This window comes from Carya illinoinensis, chromosome 4, assembly GCF_018687715.1.
Source record: "Carya illinoinensis cultivar Pawnee chromosome 4, C.illinoinensisPawnee_v1, whole genome shotgun sequence".
Classification (NCBI taxonomy): Eukaryota; Viridiplantae; Streptophyta; class Magnoliopsida; order Fagales; family Juglandaceae; genus Carya; species Carya illinoinensis.
In genome coordinates, this window is record NC_056755.1 from 22,241,030 (window position 1) to 22,259,496 (window position 18,467).

The 18,467-nt window shown below is 35.8% G+C and overlaps 2 protein-coding genes across 3 annotated transcripts; one reads left to right on the forward strand and one right to left on the reverse strand.

Annotated features, from left to right (window-relative positions):
• LOC122306610 (bifunctional riboflavin kinase/FMN phosphatase-like) lies at positions 1 to 15,928 on the forward strand. Its single transcript, XM_043119038.1, has 10 exons — positions 1 to 493; positions 596 to 785; positions 6,753 to 6,883; positions 8,932 to 9,001; positions 9,259 to 9,324; positions 10,517 to 10,668; positions 10,751 to 10,825; positions 13,970 to 14,106; positions 14,204 to 14,296; positions 15,617 to 15,928. The coding sequence occupies exons 1-10, from the start codon at positions 412 to 414 to the stop codon at positions 15,719 to 15,721; spliced, it is 1,101 nt and encodes a 366-aa protein (XP_042974972.1). The 5' UTR covers positions 1 to 411; the 3' UTR covers positions 15,722 to 15,928.
• Positions 15,929 to 16,868: 940 nt separating this feature from the next.
• Positions 16,869 to 18,151, reverse strand: LOC122308010. Of its 2 annotated transcripts, XM_043121158.1 has the most exons (3): positions 18,019 to 18,151; positions 17,836 to 17,880; positions 16,869 to 17,379 (listed from the first exon to the last, which is right to left on the reverse strand). In XM_043121158.1, the coding sequence occupies exons 1-3, from the start codon at positions 18,118 to 18,120 to the stop codon at positions 17,029 to 17,031; spliced, it is 498 nt and encodes a 165-aa protein (XP_042977092.1). In that variant the 5' UTR covers positions 18,121 to 18,151; the 3' UTR covers positions 16,869 to 17,028. The 2 variants fall into 2 exon arrangements, with proteins under 2 accessions (XP_042977092.1, XP_042977091.1); XM_043121157.1 differs by having other exon boundaries at positions 17,836 to 18,144.
• Between the last annotated feature and the right edge of the window lie 316 nt (positions 18,152 to 18,467).

The following is an 18,467-nucleotide window of genomic DNA, read 5'->3' on the forward strand; positions in this document are numbered from 1 at the left end:
ACTGTTTCTGAAATGTAAGCTCGGAGGAATTTTTCTCCAATTCTCCCACACTCTCAACTTCTCATGTCATGACCGCTTTCTTCTGCAGGAAAAAAAGCGGGAAATCCTGTTCCTCTCCCTCGCTCTCTCTTTATATATATATAACGTTCCAATGCCAATTTGCATGAGATCTCATACGCTACAGAGCACCCAACAAAATGCCGTTGGCTGTCCCTTTCCCTCCTCTTCAAGGGTATTGATCCCTCCTCACGTCTCCTGTTTTTGCATTTTATTCTTACGACGCTTCTATATCTTCCTTGTTTCACGACCTACACGCACCACGATTTTGTCCTCTCTCTCTCTCTCTCTCTCTCTCTCTCTCTCTCTCGCAAGACACGCACAAAAATACATACCCACTTCGCGAGCTTTACAATGAGCTGCTGTGAGTCTTGCAAACCAAAACCCAAAATTTTGGCAGTAATTCTTGACTTGGATGGGACCCTTTTAGACACAGGTCCTTTAATTCCTTTCAAAATCCTGACTCGTTCTTGTTTACTTAATGGTTTCTTTCTTGTTTTCCTTTCTAAATTCTATTTGCCCGGTTAATTGAGTGTAGAGAGCACTACAAAAGGCGTTTTGGAGGAGTTCTTGGCAAAATATGGGAAACAAATCGATAGGGAGAGGGAGGACAAGAAAAGGCTGGGGGCAACACAGAAGGAGTCAGCTGCTGGTGTCGTTAAGGACTATGTCCTCCCATTGACACCAGATCAGTATACCAAAGAAATCACACCTATGTATCGTGAACAGTAAGATTCTTTTTTCTCTTTCTCTATGTCAAGTTGCTTAAAAGTGAATAAAAGATTAGCTTTTATCTCCCTAGGATTTAATGCAGGAACATGCACGACATGATTTGATTGTTCTTTCTCTTTTTTCCTTGACAACCCTGTTTCGTAACCTATGCTTCTTCTTGTCTGTGAATTTTGTATAATGTTTATTTCCTTTGTGAAAATATGCGAGTCATTATTTTTTCTTCTTGTTATTGTAACACAATATAAACTAAAAAATAGTACAAATGCGTATGCACACACACATCAATCCTATTTTCCCCTTAATTTTATTGGTGTCTTTGTTAGACATCCTTATAAAGAATCTCATAGCTTTTGTTATTCATTTGAGAAATTTATTCTATTCACTATATGCAGTCATAGAAGAAAACTTTATTTTGATAAGAAACTTTTAGCACACCAACATGCGTCTTTATTAAGTTACCAAGTTTTGAATTGGACTAGTCAAGGTGCTAGAAACAATAAATTACGGTTATAAAGCACCAGCTTTTGTTCTGAATAATGCTGTCACAAGCATTTAGATCTGAATGAATTGCACAAGGGAGATGCAGGTTTTGTTAGGAGAGAGCTGTATTAACTTATTAGATCTCAAGTTTAAGGATTGGAAGCAGTATTTCTGTCATTATTGTCTATGATCCTTGTCTTTTCTTTTGTTGTTGTTGTTAGTTATTTAGTGCAAGCCAAGGCAATACAAAATAAAGAAGTCATGCATTTGGAATTTTTCAAAGAATTACATAAGAGTTTTTCTAATGATTGCGTAGGAAAACCATTTTCTGCAGTTCATTTTAAGAAGATGAAGTTTCAGAGTTTTACAGGAGAAAGAGGTACTAGTTACTAGTTAGGTATGGCTGCTTTCGCTCGGTTCGGATTGAGAGGGGCTCTCAACCCATCTCATCTCATCTCATTTTATCATTACAATTTTCACAAATTTCCACACAAAATACAATAAACAAAACAATAATAATATTAAATAATAACATTCTAACAAGATTTTATTCAACTTTCATCTCAAACTCACTATCCAAACTTAACCCTAATGACATTTACATCTGTGTACTGATTTGCATGAGAGCAGTGGATGAATGACATGATATGTGTGATAGTATTCAGGGGTGGAACCAAAATGTTTTGTGTTTGGGATGGGGGCCACCTACCTAAATACATATAGTCTTTCTATATGAATAATGTCTTTGTGTTTATGTAAAATAGAAACAGATAAATTAGGTCTAGTTCCATAGCAAGTCATGAACCATAATTGTATACATAAATTACATGTCTATAAACTCATTTGAAGGAACTTTATTTTTAATACAAAACTTTCCCAATTTATTATAGACATGTACAAACAAAATTCAAAAAAAAAAAAAAAAAAAAAAAAAAAAAAAACCTTAGCATCTTCTTCAAAATTATGCTTGAAAATGGTCTTTCGTGGAATAAACTTCATCTAATATCATCTTTATGGTAAATATTTTTAACAATTTCTTTCTCAATATAAACTACCAAAGCTAGTGTAAAATCTGGATATTTTGGTGCCACAGCAAGCTCATAATGCTACAATTGAAATCTCAAACAGATTTCTTCCTCCATTAGATCTTCAGGATAGAACTTCTCATCTAATTTGTTCCATCAACCTTGAATGGTTTATACACTTTGGCATTCATATTAGGAAGCATGGTATTATATAAAAACTTCCACGCCCATATTAAGAAGTCTAGTATTTCTTATACAATTCAAACTCCTGTTTTAATTTTTATAACTAACCCATCAAATTAGAAATTGTTTGGGGCCAAAACATTAATTTGGACAGATCGCTTCATAGAAAATACACAGTACATTAGAATTTATAGAAATTTTGGGGTGCATAAGAACTATAAATTTTTTTTTGGGTAGGAGGGCATTTTCTATCTATATTTCCATATAAAACTTCTGGGGCAGAAGAATTATCAATTTTTTGGAAGAGGCAGGGGAGGCAATTTTCTGTTTATTTAGAAATTATAGAAGCTTTTGGGGGCATACTAGAGTGATATACTTTTAAGGCTTAGTTCTACTTAATTTGCAATTGGGATTCAGACATCTCTATTCCATGTAGCGAGTAGAGGATAATGAATAATTGTTGCTAGCACAATCTTTGATCCACCAAAACTTGCTTGTGGTATACTCATATCATATCAGCATCTAGTTTCCCCTGAATGGAATCAGCTCAAGCCCTGAAGCTGATGCTTTATATTTAAATGATTATATGTGGCATCTTCAGGTGAAAACTTCCATGGTATTTGTTGTTTCTCGACATATTTTTTTTATCAGTAAATAAGAATTTTATTGAAAATAGGCAAAGCCAAGTACACGGGACATGTACAAGAGCCACACCTAGGCATGACCGTCTAAAGATATAAGAAAATCATGTACGTTCATGCCATTAAATCTATTACAATTGACACATGGAATAAAGTGTGAAGAAAAAAAGTTCTAAGCTTGTTCATTGTCTTTTCACGGTCCTCAAAACTTTGACCATTCCTTTCCATCCATATGCACCACCATAGGCAGGTCAATATTATTCCACAAAGCTGCAATTTGAGAGTTACTTTGGATGCCTTGCCAGCTGGCCAAAAAGTCAACAACCCTTCCTGGCATTATCCAAAAGAGTCCCACTCTTGCAAAGATATCATTCCATATGCTCATGGCTACCTCACAATGCAATAATAGGTGATCTACAGACTCACCACTTTTCTTACACATGTAATACCAATCCAATACAACGAGTTGGCGTTTCCTTAGATTATCTAAGGAGAGAATCTTCCCTAACGAAGTTGTCCATACAAAAAAAGATGCTTTTAGGGGGGCCTTAGTCTTCCATATGTTCTTCCATGAGAATGTTCTTGTAGAGTGTGTCATAAGAGACTTATAGTATGATTGTACAGTAAATCTCCCCTTCTTGGATGGTGACCACATAGTCTTATCAGCTCCTCTAGTCACTCTAAAATTGTACACAAGATTGAAGAAATTTGTAAATGTGTCAATTTCCCAATCTTGGGTAGCTCCAAGGAAAATGATGTTCCATTGGGGAGAGCCACTAGAGAGATCCATAAGCTCTGCTACTGAAGCTGCCTTTCTTTGTGGAAACGTGTTGATTGTGGAAATTGGTCATTCCTGAATTTAATTCTAGAGTCATCCCCAACTACAAAACGTGTTGATTGTGGAAATTGGTCCAGCCTCTTCTTATGTATTTCCAAAGCCCCAACCCATGGGGTCCACTCACGTCATTTGAGCACCATCCTCCCCACAATCCACCATCTTTTAAATCTATGATCACCCTCCATAAATCTCCCCTCTTTTTGTGATATCTCCATAACCATTGGCCCAATAAAGCCTTGTTGAAAACAAACAAATTTCAAATTCCCAGCCCACCTTCGCTTATTGGGGTAAAAACCATAACCCAATTCACCAAATGAAACTCTAATTATTGGAAATAAAGATAAGGGGTAAGTAGGCAGGTTGGATAGAGTACTTCTGATCAATGTAACTCTACCACCTTTGCAATTTCGGCATATTAGTTAGTGAAGCTAGGCTACAGGTCAATGAAGTGTGAAATCTGTAATGATATTGAAGTCATTGGTGTTTGTATTTAGCAGGACTAAGAAAGAATTTCTTCTAGCATTAGTATAATAGAGATTAGTAAATGTTAGTAGCTTGGAGTTACTTAACAATGGTTGTTTTTGTAATCTCGAGAAGATCAGTTGTAAAATGTGGAAGTTGATGAAAATGCTGCTTAGAAATTGAACTAAGATGGATGGATTAGAGAAGCATTAATGAGGCCTTGTGTCAACATCAGGGGTAATTTTACTAGACAACTTGTATTTGAGAGAGGTTAACTTTCAAACCTAAGACAACTTTGAAGTAGAGATGTAAGGTATCTAAGCTGGTACCGGTGGAGACTGTTCCCAAAGCTGCAGCTCTAGCCTCCATCTTGGGATGTAAGATATCTTCTCTACCATTGAAGTATCTTGGCTTATCTATGTGTGCTCCCTTTAAATTAGAGCTGATTTGGAATGTAGTGATTGAGAAAGTGAAACGCAGACTGGCATTTTGGAAGATGTTGTATTTGTCTAAAGGTCGTAGACTCACCTTGATTAAAAGTACTCTTTCCAACTTACCCACCTATTTTTTGTCCTTGCTCCTGCTACCAGCAAAGATTGCCAACCGTATTGAAAAGCTAGAACGCAACTTTTTGTGGAGTGGTTTGGGGGATGAGTTCAAGTTCCATTTGGTTAACTGGTAAATGGTTTGTACTCCAATTATTGGAGGTGGACTGGGGATTTTGTAACTTGATGAAGTTAAACCAAGCTCTATTGGGTAAATGGTTATGGTGGTAGCAACACGAAAGTAGGGCCTTGTGGAATATTGTTTTAGATGCACAGGTTGGGAAGGCATGGGGTGTTTGGTGTTTGAATGAGGTACATGGCCCATATGGGGTGGGTCTATGGAAATATATAAGTAAGGGTTGGGAGTTCTTCCGTAGACATACACATATTGTAGTGGGTGACTACTCGTGTCAGATTTTGGTATGACAACTGGTGTGGTGAACGAAGTCTCAAAGACACTTTCCCCGCCATATTTGGGCTTGCACCAGTGAAGGATGCAATGAGCAGACCACTTGCTTTTTCTAGTAGCGTCCCTTAATGGAATGTTGATCTCATTAGGGTAGCTGATTGGGAGTTGGAGGAGATCATAGAGTTCTATGCAGCATTGTATTCTATGTGTATGACTGAGGGTACCATGGATTAGATGATTTGGAGGCCTTCCACAAAAGGTAAATTCACTGTCAAATCACTCCATAGAGTTTTAATGAGTCCAGGCATGCACACAGTTCCATGGAAGAGCATTTGGCAGACGAAAGCTCCTTCCAAAGCCTTTTTCATTTGGACAGCAGCATTGGGAAAAATTCTCACCATAGATAACTTAAGGAAATGTCGGATAATGGTGTTGGACTGGTGTTACATGTGTAACAAAGAGGGTGAATCAGTAAACCATCTATTTCTACACTACGAGGTGGTGAGGACCTTGTGGGGTTATTTTTTTACAGGACTTGGCATATTGTGGGTCATGCCTTTTAGATTGGTTGATTTTCTAGCTAGCTATAGAGGTCTATGAGAGAATTCACAAGTTGCAGCAATCTGGAAAATGGTCCCTATTTGCATGTGTTGGTGTATATGGCGGGAATGAAATGATAGAAGCTTCGAAAACTGTGAGCAAACAATAGAGGAGCTGAAAGTCTTTTTCTTTAAAACATTATTCTCATGGGTGGGGGCCATTGTTTGTAACAGACCTAGTGTCCATGACCTTTTACTATCAGTTGTAAACTCTAGTTAGGTATTTCTCATGTATAATCCCTGTACTTGGGCTTTGCCTACATTTATGAATAAAATACTTTGATTATCAATCAAAAAAATTTTACAAGAACGCTTATAAGGAAAATACAAGACATCTCTAGGACTATCACGTGTTAAATATCATTGACATTGACTGAATGTAATGGTGGTAATTTAGTGATTAGTAATTAACTATAACAAAATATTATGAATGCTCTGCCCGTATCCTATTAGCCTTGCTTCTTTAATCACAATGCACAGATATGATAAGATAGAGAGATCCATGTTAGACACCTTTAAAACCTACTACTTCAAATATATATGTCCAATATTATTCTTTGAGAACCTTGGTAAAGCTTTCATATTGAGCATGGAATGAAATGCTTTCACATGATTGAAACTGCTCTGAAGTAACCGAGAATTTTGTGAGCCCGTATACTGCATGTTTTGAAATGCACAAACGCTGTGTTGTTATCATTATACTAAGATTTCTTGTGTTGTACTTGCATATGGGTCTGTATCATTTATATAATCTTCTTACTCATTAATTGTATTCTTTTAGGTGGCAGAAAGCAAAACCACTTCCTGGGGCTAATCGACTTATCAAACATCTCCATAAACATGGAGTACCATTTGCTCTTGCTTCAAACTCCTTACGAGAATACATAGATGCAAAGATATCCCACCATAGAGGTTCTCTTTTCTTACCTTCTTGGATAATAGCTTGAATCAAGCTCCCTTTAACCTCTTAGTCTCGCTATACTGGAAAACTTCAAAATTACTGTTGTCATTTCTACTATCATGCTGAAATAATTGTTTTACGATTACTAAGAAACTAAACAACCAATCAAACATTGAAATTCTTGTGATTGTTTAAGCAAAAGATCTAATTACTGGTCATAATACTTGCCAAAAGTTGTAGATGGATGGAGAACCATTTCCTCTGTATAAAACCATGGACATGTATCTTCTTGAAGCTTCCTTTTATGTGTAGAGTGAAAAATAAACTGCTAGCAAACTGATAAAAATGGGATTTAGATGGATGGATCTCTCTCTCTCTCTCTCTCTCTCTCTCTCTCTCTCTCTCTCTCTCTCTCTCAATGGGATTTGGACAAAATTCTTGATTTTATATATATATATAAATTTATATATAGTAGATCTGCCAATCTCTACAAAGCAATTTTAGAAGTTACCTCTTTCAATGAACCTCCCATTTCAGTTACTTTCCTTTCATGTTTAATAACATGATCAACATCAATTTTACATTCTCATACTGTAATGGTCAATTTCTTGACGAATTCAGTTCTGGCTCCTATAGTGGTGAAAGAGTCTTACATTGGTAGGTGTAAGTAAATAAATCAAAACAAAGAATCTGTTCACTATAGGTTCTAAAAAGATAGAGGCTGGAATAGAAATTATAGAGACCCTCCAATTATAGAATTTTATATTACCTGCATTATGATGTAATTCCATTACAGCCCATGCTTTTTCCACCATAATCATCTCCTACCCTTGTATCATGAACATGACTGGTTAGATGAAATGTAATCTCCATTGGCATTACAGATTCAAGTTAAAAAGTAATAGACACCAATGGAATGGGGTGGTGAAGCTTCTGGATGTGTGTATAGCATGCAGAATGATTGTGGTTTGAAATGGGAAAACCGAACTCTAAATTATCCCATATGACTCTTGTGCTTTACGTATTTGGTATTGACATGCTCTAAGTTCCAATTGTTCTATGGACACCTCTTGAGGTAACCGACAGTCCATATATATACATTCTTTTTCTTACACTTTTTATCCATTTAACAAGTGAAAAGTATGAAAGGGTCTCTTGATTTTTCCAGGAAATCTTGATAGTTATACCCTGTAATTATTTTCACCACTAGGATTCTTTTTTAATGGACTAGATAATTATACTATTAATAGAAACGAGATGCATCATTGGAGGTGGTGATAGATTTAATCATGTGAAACCACCACTTGTCCCAAAAGCATAAGCTAGTAGGAAGATGTAGAGTTAATTATTTGTATTATATTCTTAACAGTTCATTGAGTCGAAATTAACAAAAAGGCTTGGATGATTAGAGTAGTGGGACTGCCCAGGTGAGGTAATGCAAAGTGTCCTGATTGTGGATTTGAGGCTTTTAGATAATGGTGTATAGCTTTCCAGAGAAGAGGAAAATTCTTCCTGACATGGCATGGGATCCACATGATATGCTTTCTATGTAACGTGGGTGGAAAGTTTGAGTGAAGGAAACTATTTGGACTGTCCTGAGGGACTTTCCATAGCTGCTAAAGCAAAGGAGTGTGTACAACATAATATACCAATCAAATTACCACTGTTATACCTATAGAACAAATGGACAGTATTGTAGCATGTGCTTGAAAACAAAAAAGTGTGCCCATGTCTAAATTTGTAATGTTAATCTGGGCTCATCTTCTGAAAAAACATCTGCTAGAATAAATAAACATATTCTCATCTTCTGAGCAATTTTTTTCCTTCGCCCGCCCTTGCCCCATTGTTGGAATTTTGTTAACTTTATTAGCCCTTAGAGTTTCACAGGTGGCCTTAGCTTACTCAAATGCTTATGTTTCCTCTTCATTTTCTTTGTTGTCTCTATTTGTCTCTCCACAATCCCCCTTATTTATGCCTTAGTTTCACTCTCAATAGATTATTGGTTTTTCTGTATTATTCCCATGTCAATTTATTCTATCTATTTAAATTATACTTTTAGGGTGGAAGGAATACTTTTCAGTAATTCTTGGAAGTGACCAGGTTAAAGAGGGAAAGCCTTCTCCATATCTGTAAGGATTTTCACATTGTCTGTTGTAAAATTAAGGTTGCATTGAAAACCACATTGGATCACTTTCAGTATTTCTTTTTTAAAAAAAAAAAAAAAATTATAAAAGAATAATAGTTATCAGTATGTTACAGAAAAAATTCATCTCAAATCCAAAACAATCACGCTAAAAAAAAATACTGGTATGAGAAAGAAATTTTATTTTCAACCATCATCATTATTTTTCACATGTATTCATATGAATTCCTAAATTGCTGGCAGATTTGAAGAGGCTGCAAAGAGAATGGGTGTAGATGCAGCTCACTGCCTGGTGATTGAAGACTCTTTGTGAGTTAAACTAGAGATCATATTTATATAATATTTCTCCTCATCGTGCATGTTACTTTCTTTTTTTCCATGATTTATGAAAAAGATGCGAAAATATAAATTCAATAGCCTTTTGTAGCTTTTGCCTAATAAATGTTGGTTGCATAAGTTTATTGCATTCACTCTGAATGGTAGCTTTGTCACTAAGTTGCATGGCTTGACATCCTTGAGTGTACAACTCTGTACAATGACTTGTGAAAAGCCAGCATATTGTTTGTAGGTTTATAAGTACCGCTATGTTCTACCTCAAAAATCTCTGATCTGTGAAATCAAGTTAGACTGTTTTTTTTTTTCTAATGGATCTAAAGGTTATTTCTAGAAAGAGACCTGTTATTCTCCATTGGCATTAACCAATGCTTGTAGAGGATGACTATCCCAAGTGTTGAAGGGGCTTTTCTTCATTAAGGAAAACAACGAAGGCAGTGAATAATGCCTAAGAATGCAGAAACCCCTTCCCAGTTTTGATGTACTAAAAATTTAAAAGTTCAATTTATAAAGCAAGAGTTTTAAGGAAATGCTCTAATGATTCTGTTCAAGGTTGTTGAAAGTCATCATATATAAGCATTGGATTATTAAATAATGTGATTTCGAGACACTCACTGCAGAATCACTTTTAAGTAATCATTGAATATGTTTTGCTTGAAGTGCCCTAAGTCTTGAATGATCTCAAGATATGCAAACAGTTCAATAATATCAAAGATATGTCAACCAAAGTAAATCACAAGCATGAGATGTTCTTGACAATAAAATTCGGCTGGCTTGTTTCTTTCTTGGTTAGTACACTGTCTGCATTACTGTTTTTGATTTGGCATATGCTGAGAAATGCATTATGTCTTTGCAACTTTGTTTTTCTGCTTTCTTTTTGTCTTATATATTATTTTGCAACTGTGGTTATCATGTCATTGCGCACAATTTAATTTGGGTTTTGCTACACAACCACCCAACACCCCAACACCCCACTTTTTTTTTTAATTTTTATTATTTTATTTTTTATTAAATATTTAATATATAAATAATGAATAAAATAATTAAATTAATTTAAAAAGAATAAATTCAAAAAAAAATATTAAAAAATTGAAAAAGGGTGGGATGTTGGGGTGTTGGGAGGTTGTGTAGATTTTTTCATTTAATTTTGATCAGTTAATCTATACAGGGTTGGTGTTAGAGCAGCTAATGCTGCCAAAATGAAGGTAGTTGCTGTCCCACCCCATACAGAAGCTGGTTGTTCTTCCCTAGCAGATTCTGTGCTTCATTCACTTCTAGAATTTCAGCCCGAGCTTTGGGGTCTTCCACCATTTGAAGACTGTAAATATTTCGTCTTTAAACTCTTAGCTGCAGGCGCTTCCATTCCCTGATTGAATGATTTGTTGTAAAATGATTTTTTCAGGGATAGATAATGCATTACCTATCGAGCCAATTCATGTGAGCATTTCAGTCAATGGATCAGCGGCTGAAGTTGCAGGTTTGTTATATTTTGTTTCTTACCCACATTATTTCTACAAGTTTGGTAACGCTAGTATCAGCTCTTATGGCAGTTCTCTTCCCTTAAGAATGACAGAGAGTGTAAAGTAGTGGGTTTAAAGCCTACTAGATGTACTTACCAATGAAAAAATTATCATAGACAACCGTTCTTCTTCTTTCACACTCTGGCTCATACTCATGCTGTAAATTATATCATAATTTTCTTTTCATTGAACATTGAGATAATTTTGATAGTCAAATTACTCACAGGAATTAATTTCCACCCTATGCTTGTGATAGCGGAAGATGGGTTAGTCCGTGACTAATCTTATCAACAACACCTTGAGCATACAGGGTAAAAAATTGGGCACATCAGATGAGAGAAATAATGACTGGAACTTTTATAGAGAGGAGTGATTTTATGTTTTACATTTCATAGGTGTTTGTTTTTTACTGGGGGTGGACTTTAAGATCTCAATTATCACTCGTAAAAGAAATAATTCTATTTGTTTTTAATTCTCGGTTCACAATTAGTGAGATACAATGAATTTATAAAAATTAAAGATTTTCTAAAATGTCTTAGGTTGTAAAGTTGAAACTTTTGTTTTAGAGATCTTCGAATGAGGCATCGTGTCCAATCTATTTGGAAAGAACTTGCCTCAAGTAAACATTGAGGATCAAGAATCTTCCATGTAAGAAAGAATAGAAGAGACATTTTGACCACTTCAATCCTTTAGTCTTGTTTCACACAATTGAGCACAACAAGCAACTCAAAATTTATACTTGAGAATAAACATTAATCAGAGTCCATATTGAAGGCCTCGTTTGGGAATACATTTCATCTCATCTCATCTCAAAATTTTTCATAATTTTCTTCCCAAACATCACTCAAACACAAACACGTTTCAATTTTAAATCTTCAACTTTTTCAATTAATCATTACAACGTTCCTAAATTTCCAAACAAAATACGAAAAACAATTCAATTTTTTCAAATTATGAAGGACCAAAACAAAAATTATATTCTAATAATATTTTAACTTTATAAGATTTTTATTCAACTTTTTCTCTATCATTTCCCAATACCCAATAAAACATCTTAATTCAAACTATTTCACTACTATTTACAAACCATTTTACTACCATTCACAGATTTCTCATCTCATCTCATTCCCAAAACGAGGCCAAAATCCTTGCAATAACATCCGTAGATGTTAGCATGCTGCTTTCAATAGAATATGGGATCTTGAGACACTCACACCCAAATCTGATTTCAGTGAAATCTCCATATCTTCTCTTGATGAAACTGAAATAAATCCTCTGCCAACAACGTTGATTGGTATCGCAAGTATCCGATTCAATAAAATTGTCATCATTTGAATACTTAAGTAGTCAACATGCGCCTCTTTTGTCGATCTCTTTTGAATGCCAACCTCCAAACTTAGATCTTCTCTTGATGGCGAAACATGAAATCTCATTAGTCTAAAAATCTCTGGCCAATAATCATCATTGGTATAGGAGAGCATTATGACATGTAATCCAAAGATTCCAAGCATCCTTTTCAAACTTGGCTCTTAATGAATTCTATCCTTGCCTTGTCAATCTCTATCACCTTGTATTTTTTAGCCACCGTTTTAATACAATTTCCTAAACTTTTACAATGAAGAATTCACCTTTTTTCTCTTCAGATAAATCAATCAAACCTAAACAGTACTTATAACATAAAGCACAGCATGGTAACCAATCATGGAAATATTCCTTGTAAGACAATTATCAAAATTTTCATTCTTTCATAAAACCTAAAACCCTTACTTCTAACATGAAGCACGACGTGCTAGCCAATTGGTTGTTCTCTGCACTATGATTATCCTTTTCCGATAAGCATGGATCCTAAATTCATGAAACTGGTTCTGATATTTTAGGGTTTCTTTATTCCATTTCCTGTTCATAGGATTAAATGTCGACTTCTAAGATGCTATGCTACTACCCAAATGAGACCACCTCTTAATCGTTGTTAATAGGATGTTCCCTTCAGCTTTGTCATTAAGGCAGAAAACGAGGCCAACTAAGTTTTTGACACTAGGTGTTGTGTTATACATAGGAAGGGAAGCTGCACTGTTAAACCTAATCAACACCGAGTGATGACCCTGAAATTGCCTCGACTGGCATTTGGGTATGGATCCCATGTTATTGGCTGAGGTTTGAATCTCCTGATTAGACTTGTGACTTAATGAGACAAAACTCATATCAGGAATGGGAACACCTATGTAATGCTTCTCCCTATACCAAAATAAAAGAAAAAAAGAAAACAGAAAACCCGTAGTATTAAAAATCTTGCCCAAAAACTGACAGACACAAAGGCCAAAATTTTATTGGTGGTGGCGTGTTTGTCATTTCACAGCAAGGAGGCCAATTTAAAGGCTCCATAAAACAATTAAGAGCATGGGGATTTCTAAAACAATCATAATTAGTGTACTACATTAGAGGCTCAATTTCTCTATAATATCTATAATTATTCACAAAAAAAAAAAAAAAGTGGATAAAAGATCCATAATCATTCACAAAAGAAAAAAAGAAAAAAAACTAGTCTAGAAAATTTTGAAAATTAAAAACATTTAAAAAAACACCCCAATGACATGTACCACGTCCATACCTCTGAGGGTGTTTTAGTGATAAGAGTTTTTTCTCGTGTGATTTCATGAATGGGAGGTCATGGGCTTGAGTCTCCATGGGCATGATGCTAAGGAGACAAACTCTTGTACGTGATCCCTTTTCTTCGGTTTCATTCCACTAGGCCCTTGGTGGGGCTGGGGTCAAGTTATAATTTAAGTCTGTTGTGAAGGATTGCTTGTGATTTCCACTGTCTAGGCCCCTCTTGAGGGATCACATGAGAATGATACTATGTCTGGGCAAAGAGTAGCGACCTTTGGTCTCTCTCTCATTGCTCTATTTGTCGAGAAGAAGAAAGACATGTACAATGTCCTATGTCTTGTTGGGAACTGAGAAACTTGATGTTCACAGACAAGATCAACACATTTTGTGCAATTGATTATCTGATTCATTAGTTTGGTGGCTGCTATGGGTTTTTTTATTTCACATTGTGGTAATTGTATTCTATGTTAACAACCTCGTAAATATATATCCAGAGGATGGGACATCTGCTCTTCCAGACCAAGTTTTTGGACTTTACTTTGGTTGGGCCAAAGTTGATATGAATAAAAGCTTCAAAGTTGTGGTTAGCATTGGATGGGACCACTACTCCTGTACTGCTAAGAGAAAAATTGTGAGTAATCAACCCTTAAATGTTCGATTAGCTATCCTTTTGTGTCCTTGTATGTAAACACAAGATTATTCACATAATTTTGGTTCTCTTTTTGCAGTGTACATATGTAATTGATGGAAACAATGACCATCTATCTGATCAACAGATCCAGCTCCTGCTTGTTGGCTACATTCGTGAATTGAATGGCAAGGTAATGAAACTTTCAGATGTTTAAAATCAGATAAAAGATACTAATAGGTTGCAACCTGCAACTCTGACAATTTATTATTGATTGAAGAAGAAAGTACACAACCACCTGATCTGCACACTAGAACAGCAAAATGCTTTTTCTCATTTTTTCTAAAGCAGATGGTAGCACTTAAAGGTGCTAGGTATTTTTATTGATCATTGCTATGATGCTGCTCTTTTCTTCCGTTTATGCTCCATTTGGTTACCAGAATCTGGAGAAAAGAGAGCATATATTTTTTTCTGAGAATCATTTTAGGTGAAAGTAAAGTTATTAAACTATGATAAATATATGCCTGTGTTTGTCCACCAGTATATATATATATATATATGAATAAATCTATATATCAGCGGCTTTTTAAATCTCACACCCCACACCCTATGTGGCAAACCGGGTTCACTAACAAGTCTGCCCTTCATCCCACACCCGAAGCCTCCCTTCACCCTACTCTCTGTGAGACCCCCGATTTCCCCTTCCTCCAGCCCCTCTGTGACCACGATTTTGGGACGCTATATCCAAAATTTTGAATTCTCCAGAAAGTTCAATGACAGAAAAGGAACAAGTTGCATCCTTCCAAGCTGCTTGACCATGGCTGTGGTATAAAAGCAGAGAGATAACTCCTCTCTTTCTTCTCTTCACGGGGTTCCCCAACATCTCCATCTATCTCTTGTTATGAGTTTTGCTTGTTCACTGCTGCGAATTTATTTTTTTCCCTCTCAGATTAAAAAGCTGGAGAGGTCACCAAAGGTCAAAGAAAAGCTGTTCTGGAAGAAATCTTCTGGGTTTAACCAAATGCATTTTGAAAACAAACATCAGAGCTTCCCACATTTTTTTCCTTTCAAAACAAATATCAGACTTTCCACATCTTTTTGCCCCCAAACAGTCGAAATCTCTAAATCCATACTTGAAAAAGTTCCGCTCACAGAAAAATTTATGCCGATTTGGTTCTGCTCACATTTTTTTCCTTTCAAAACAAATGCCACATGAGGTGTGGTGTCAATAAACAGTGGCTGATGTATAGATTTACTCTATATATATGCCTGTGTTCTAAATATGTATGTATGTATGTATACAAATCATAAAAATTAAAGCTATTGTCAACTGCTTGCCTGTGTTCTAAATATGTATGTATACAAATCATAAAAATTAAAGCTATTGTCAACTGCTTGCCTGTGATATCTATCTATCTCTCTTTGAGGCTGAAGAGACTTTGTTACTTATAAAAATTATGTTGGCTGCTTATATTGCAATCTTCTTATGTGGGAATTTGAATGGCATATACAGGATGTTACATCCTTGAGTGTGGAAATGCTTGAAGAATACAAGTGCATTGCAGGTGCTTCATTGGATCTGCCTGTGTTTGTCCACCATTCTTCCTCTTGTCTGTAGGACTCATTTGGATCTGACGAGAAAGTGAAATGATGTATCCTATTGTTTCTTTGATAGTACTTTGACAATTTGGCATTGTGTAACTGCAAAATAATTTGCTCTACATTTTGTTGAAAGGATGTACTGAATTAACCACAATTACATAGTGAACGTCGCATCTGTTCTTTATAACAGAATCCCTTCTTTCATGGGGAAAATATTGCAAGATTTTTTCGTTTTGGTGCAAACCATGTAATCATTCATCCATTTGAAATCAAACAAATCTCTTTCTGTTTAGTTCTACTAAAGATGCTTTTTTTAACTGCTACACAAAGATGCATATTCTGTTTATGTAATGAACGCAACTTGCTATTGTATGGATATTTATTTCGTTGTTTAGGTGTGCAGGGTCTTTCCAACAACAAAGCTTTTCCATCTACAATTAAATAAGGTGAAGTTTTGTCACTCAATTATTAAAAGAGCTTCGTTTATAAAGAGATCTCTCAAAAGCAAATTTATAAAATGATATGATTTGTTATGGGTGGTACATTAGATTATAAAGAGTATTACATATGGCCTCATTGATTTGTGTGATTTTTTTTTTTAATAATAAATGTAGCATTTCTATTTAATTTTTATGTTTAACTTTTCTACTGAATAACTATGCAAGATAGTTATTCAGTAGAAAATAAATATAAATTAATCGGTTTAAAATCAATCTTAATCGGTCGATTGAGGTGGATCAGTGAACGATTCAAAACATTTATTACAACCGATTTTGTTTCCAATCGATTCAATTCCTAAATCGAACCATTTTTTCAAGCCTAGTATAAATCGATATTTTATCTACTTTTTTTTATCAAATGCTTGTTTTAAAGTTTAAGCCAACCGTCGAAAATAGAAGTACCTTAGAATGTGCCTAGTGCGCATGGGATAAATAGAGAACAAAAGTATGGTTTTTGGATCAAATTTTAAGGTTTAGAATATAAGGGATAAATATATAAAGTAAACCTTCAATAGTTACAGAATTTCTTAAAAAATGTTAAATATTCAGTGAATATTATGGTATCCATTTCATATATGTATATTTTCGTATTTAAATTCGAGCAAACGCATTAGAAAATTCAAATCCATATCTACTCTCATTTTCACTCATTTTCCCGCGGACTCGTTATAAAAGCACACGTAATTTCATGCTTAGGAAATTATCGACGTGTCAAAAAGTTGGAAAAGACTATAAAGTAATGTAAAAACTATACGAAAATATAATTGAGGCTAATCCAACCGAATATTCCAACCGACCCGAAGTTCGGAGTGAAACGCCAACTCTAGCAGTTCTTATCCGGTACCTTCGATCTCTTCCTCTTCGACTTCCCTCGCTGCTTGCCTGGCTCCGACCCAACAACACACGACGACGAAGCTCCATCGCCCCCCTCACCCACGCCTCCCCGATCCGAATCCTTTATCGGTATCTGCTTTGTGCCGGGATCCGGGACGCTGTGTTTACATGAGTTCAGGGTTTGGATCGAGGTGACGCAGCACTCTTGCCAGTCGAGGTCGTTCAGGTCGGCGATTACGTCCTCCAGAGCCACGAACGCCAACGACGAAACGTTGTTGTTCAGTGTGCAGCGCGAGGGATCCATGAGATCCAGTGTGTTCACTGCGTCGGTTATCAATTTCTGCGGCATTGTTGAAACAGAGGATGCGTAATTAGGATCCGTTTGGTTTATGAGAAAATATAAGAAATTGAAACAAATTTATAGGTTATTCAGATGATATTTTGGCCAAGTTTGTGAAGCTTTCGACTCTCTTTTGGAACGAAAATAACAGAATGGTCGTTGTGTTTGTAAATGCACTCCTTCAGCAGAATGTTTATTGTGTTCATAAATGCACTGCTTCCATTTCCTCCATCCCAAATAAAGGGAAGTAAAAGAAGATATAAATGTTAACACTCACTTATTGAGCTAAGATTACTTCTCCGTTTTGTTTCTTTTCAAATTCAGAAATAGAAACGGTAGAAAGAAAAACTATTCGATCAGAAGTAAAACTTCCTTCTATTCTGTCCTATTTTTCTCGGCAGCCAAACAGAGCCTAAGACAATTGCAGAAAAAGTAAGAGAGGAAATCAATTGTCACCTTAGGAGCATTGAAGATTTTCTTCATACCGTGCATGCCGATGATCTGCGAAATAAAAACCATGTGTAGCACCGTTCTTACAAGTTCTTTTGCTTGGATTTGGAGCGATGAGATTGAATGAGTAACGTGGAAATTCAAAAAGAAGGAAGGTAGGAAAATAAAGATGAAGGAGACAGGAAGAACCTGGTTGAGGGATTGGATCGTGAGACGGAATTGCTTATGAGACAGAAAGAAATCGACGTAGTCTTCTAAGGCCATCTTCTTCTGCTTCCCGCGGTAACCCATTCTTAACTATTGCCTCCGTGCTCCCTCTTCCGTTCAGTTTGGGGATATGAAAGGAAAAACCAACTTTTTATATGTTTAACGGTTTCACGTAGACTTGAACCAACTCCATATTTAATTGCTCAAGTAATTATATATATATTAGATGAATGTATTTAGGACTGTTCATCCGGGTTCCAATCCGGAAACCCGTGTATACCCGGACCGCAATCCGGATTCCAAATCCGGGCCGGAACCCAACCCGGATGAATCCGGGTCATACTTGGGCCGAAACCGGTTTTTAAAAACCCGGATTCCGGGTTCCGGATTTGAACCTGCTTTTTTTTTTTTTTAAACGAGTCTGTATGTTA